At 33.9% G+C, this 4,771-nt stretch overlaps 1 protein-coding gene across 1 annotated transcript; it reads left to right on the top strand.

Annotated features, from left to right (window-relative positions):
- The first annotated feature begins 3,832 nt into the window (after window positions 1-3,832).
- Window positions 3,833-4,771, top strand: LOC132648209 (olfactory receptor 2J3-like). The gene has a single exon (XM_060368927.1). It carries the CDS (start codon window positions 3,833-3,835, stop codon window positions 4,769-4,771), a length of 939 nt encoding a protein of 312 aa, XP_060224910.1.

Genomic DNA, 4,771 nt, shown 5'->3' with positions numbered 1-4,771 from the left:
AAGTGAGTAAAGTATAATTAATAAAGAAAAATAAAATAAAATAAAAACTTTCTCTGCAGAGCATTGTTATTATAGCTTTGATATCCTGGTAAGAAAACCAAAACCACTTTAATGATGAATTAAATAAATATTACTAGTAACCTGGTTGATCTTATTGTATAAAACTTATATGTGGACATAGAAAACTTGTATTTGAAAACAGTGTTTTAGAAGGCATTGGATTTTTTCATTTATTTTACATTGGGGATTATTTTAATGATCTTATTATTTTCAGCAATATAGCTAACATTCATCTTGAGAAAATGAGAATAAGCAGCTCCTACTACCATGTCAACATTGGTGTCCTCAGTGGTGCTACTGAATTATACTTCCATGAGTTGTCACCTGTGGAATGTATAGTAAATAGCCAATAAAAATGAAAGTGAATAAAAATAATATGTTAAGCATGAACTAAATACCACTTGCTAGAATACAACTAATAATCCATCTATCATATTCTCACAGTTTGTCATGTATTTCAGTATATAGTATCTCTTAATTGTCTTGGAGAGAAAATAATACAAGGCTGCTTTAAAAATAATGTCCTGCAAATAAAACATCTTATATCCATGATTCCCAAAAATAGTAATAGTAAAATATCTACAACATGTGCTGGTGCCCTATAGCTTGATGAAAACTAAATTATTTTTATCACGTTTGGCGAGCAATATGTGTGTTATAAGATGCAGGTACAAACACGATTGGCTCTAGACCAGGGTATTGGACTTTGCCAAGATCCTGATAACTGTGTGGGTTCTTCTGATATTCACAGAGTTAGTATCACTCTTTAAATTCTTCCATAGTAAGAAGAGACACTTGAAACTATTAAGTATCCATATAATAATAGTTATTTTGTATTAAAATATTTATTATTAAATGATGCATACATTACAGTGAGGGAAGCTGTTCATGGTTTTGTATGTGTGTAAAATGTTGGTACATTCAGTGATATCTGAGGGTAACAATTTATTTATGACATTTACATACTAAAAAGAATGGAAATAAGTATAACAAAGTTTAATTAATATTAAAAAATAAAAGGCAGAACTGATTTATAAAACATTGGTTGCAATTAAAATATACTATAATGGAAATAACAGTTGGACTTTAGCACATTAGATAGATCCAAATAAGAACTCAATGAAAGAAGGGGAGATAGAAAGACTTGGAAGAGACAGGAGCTCCACAAGGAGACCAACAGAACCATCTTTCTAATTTTAATTGATGTAAAATAATTCAAATAACTTGGGACAAACCATCCTCTGTTTTTGTAAACACATTTTAGAGTATATTTTCTCAGTGACTTACCTATACATTCCTTGTCACCTTGATGTATTGTCATGGGGAAGCTATTCATGGGAAAAGGACTAACTAACATAATTCCTTATGGAGCAGTAATTGACTCTTTGGGATTTATGCTCCTATTAGCCCAGTCAAAGGAATCAAGACAGATTTGTAATTATTTCCACAAACCTCATTTGATCTTAGACAATAACCATTTCTTAATACACTGAATGCTCTGATTTTCTCCTTTGGCTACAAACAAATACTTTATGAGCCATGGGGGTACTAAATGATAATTATAGAGGCTCTGATCTCTTAACATGATGTAGTAAGACAGAATCAAAGGTAGGACTGGTTACGCCGGTGCCTTCAAAGAGACCGAACCCAGTCAGACAGTCATCTGTACAGGTGAGGGACGGAGGGAAGATAGCACATAGAATATGGGCAGACTCAGGATGGGAGTGAAAGAGGTTTAAGCACTGTTTGAACACCAACTAGTAAATGTTAGAGATGAGAGTCATAGGCTTAGGAAGAGAAAATGCTGGTTAGTGCTGAGGGTGGTGAACAGCCATCATTGTTTCTTCTCTAATTCTGACTTCCAACAAGATAAGCAAATTTATCTTCATCTGATAAAAGCACATTTTTAATAAAATCTCTTTCTCACACTTCTAATAATAAGAAAATAAAACTTTTTTGTCTAATAAGTTTTGTTCTTTATCACATAGCTTCTATGAAAGATCTCTTGATGAAAATGATAAAGATGGTCCATGCAAAATAGAGACTTCACAAATGCCACTTGGTTAATTGGTTTATGAAGTCACAGAGGCAACTTCATAAGGAGGATCACAGTTACATGCCTAAGAGCAAGTAACTGCAGATTCTCATAATGGATAATTTTCTATTCTAAAGAAATTCACAAAGACCTTTTAGAACCTCTCAACAGCCTTCAAATTGCAGTGAGCCCTCCCTAAAGAGATCTCCTTGGCTCACTATATTACTATTTTTACTTGGGGTATACCTATGACTTTTAGAAAAATTCTTCTTATTGTGTGCTGAGTGATTGTCCTGAATGGTTACTGAGTTATAGAAAGTGACAGTTTACATTATAGATACTCTTAAGAATTATATTAAACCACATTTTATTGTCAGGTTCAAATTTAATGTTCCCATTTTTTCTGTAGTCCCTAGGTAGAATTTGAGCAAAGTTTCCATACTGTCCTAGTTTTGTCGATTTATTAATATTCATGAATTGATGTGTTTATGGGCCTCTTTGTCCATATTTCCATTTAAATTTTATTTCTTGGTTACAAATAGGCTTTAGAGGAAATAAACATCATGAAATAAGCTTATTTCTGTACTATATCTAACTTGGTTAATATGTTTTATCCTATGTAAGTAATTAGAAATTACTGCTAAATGTTATATGTTCTCTCCACAACTATTATCTGTACAGTTACCAGGAAAGCGATTGTTGTGTCTTCTATCATCACACAAGTGGAAGTAACCTGGGAACACTGGAAACAAATTTGAAGACATTCACTTGTTAGTAATAATAATTTGTCTTGTGAAAATTACCTTTCCTCTTCAGATTAGTCATTTATTCAATTATCATTTTCTCAGTTGTAACCCTAAGATAAATGAGTTTATATACAATTATTTTTCTGTAAAAATATAAACATCCACATCGAGCATAAAATTATTCTGTACTTCTGTTTAGTAGCATTTTACTGGAAAACACTCCAAATTTACAGAACAATTATAAAGGTACTTAAAATAATCATTTACCTTTATTTGTACTGTACCTTAGAATTAACATTTTAATAAAAACTTTGCTTCTTCTATTACGTTTCTAACATCTATCATGTGTCTATCAACTCAAACCCTACCAAACATCTGTCTTTTATCACCAGTTATTATCTAATGTATCATCTATCTGTCATCAATAATGCATCAACTTCATCATCATCATATCATTCATAATCAGTTTTTCTTATGTCTTCATTGTTAGAATTAAATTACATCTTCTGGGAAGAAATATCATTTCAGTGACATGATATCCTTTTCAAACTATTGCAAAGCCAGCAATATAGTATTAGTTTCTCAAAACACTGGTGACATTCTCTTGAATCACATGATTATAGGGGAATCACCAGATCTTTGTATGATAAAATTTCCTAATTTTCAATTTATAATTAATAACTAATTTGTGAAAGGATAATATAGACTGTGTGATTATGTTTTCCCTTAGAAAACTTACTAGCTAGTTTTATATTCTTTTCTGTCAGTAATGTCACTAATTTATCAATTTGACTTCAAGTAATGAGTATCTACTTCATATAGAAAAGCCAATGACTATATGAACATATTATATGAGTTTATGAATATGTACATATGTATATGTGAATATATAAGTGTGCTAATAATTTGTTTTATTAATCACGTATTGCAATTTTCTCCTCATCTTTAAATTTTTCTAGAACTGAAGATAAAACAAAAGAGAAAATGAGCAATGGTGGAAAATTTCAATGCAAGTTGGCAAGGTTATTTTATTCTTCTGGGATTTTCTAAATGGCCTCATCTGGAAGTTGTTCTCTTTGTGGTGATATTGATATTTTACTTGATGACACTGACAGGCAATCTTTTCATCATCGTCCTGTCACACCTAGATTCCCACCTGCACACACCCATGTACTTCTTCCTCTCAAACCTCTCTGCTCTGGATCTCTGCTACACCACTAGCTCTGTCCCTCAGCTGCTGTTCAACCTCTGGGGCCCAGAGAAGACAATAACTTATGCTGGTTGCATGTTACAACTCTATTTTGTCCTTGCACTGGGTACCACAGAGTGTGTTCTGTTGGTAGTCATGTCCTATGACCGCTATGCAGCTGTGTGTAAACCCTTGCATTACTCTGTTCTCATGAATCCTCGTTTCTGCCACCTGCTGGCTGCAGCCTCCTGGGTAAGTGGCTGTACCACCTCAGCTCTTCATTCCTCCTTTACCTTCTGGGTACCTCTGTGTGGGCATCGCCAAGTGAACCACTTCTTCTGTGAAGTCCCGGCACTATTGAGGTTGTCCTGTGTTGATATCCGTGCAAATGAGCTGACCCTCATGGTCATGAGTGCTATTTTTGTTGTTATACCCCTTATTCTCATTCTGAGCTCCTATGGTGCCATTGCATGGACTGTTCTGAAAATGCAATCAACCACACGACTTCAGAAAGCTGTTGGGACCTGTGGAGCCCATCTTACTGTTGTGTCTCTCTTTTTTATTCCAATCATGTGCATTTATCTTCAGCCTCCTACAGAAGATTCTCAAGATCGAGCCAAGTTTATTGCCCTCTTCTACACTGTTGTCACACCTAGCCTGAACCCTCTCATCTATACTCTAAGAAACAAAGATGTGAGAGGGGCAGTAAGGAGGCTGACTGGGTATGAGAGGGAGATATGA

Source organism: Meriones unguiculatus, chromosome 16 (genome assembly GCF_030254825.1).
Source record: "Meriones unguiculatus strain TT.TT164.6M chromosome 16, Bangor_MerUng_6.1, whole genome shotgun sequence".
In the NCBI taxonomy this organism is placed as follows: Eukaryota; Metazoa; Chordata; class Mammalia; order Rodentia; family Muridae; genus Meriones; species Meriones unguiculatus.
This window is presented reverse-complemented; position numbering and strand designations above follow the sequence as displayed.

What these genes read in the sequence shown, in the direction of transcription:
- LOC132648209 (XM_060368927.1), top strand. Translation starts at nt 3,833, where the DNA reads ATGGTGGAAAATTTCAATGCAAGTTGGCAAGGTTATTTTATTCTTCTG.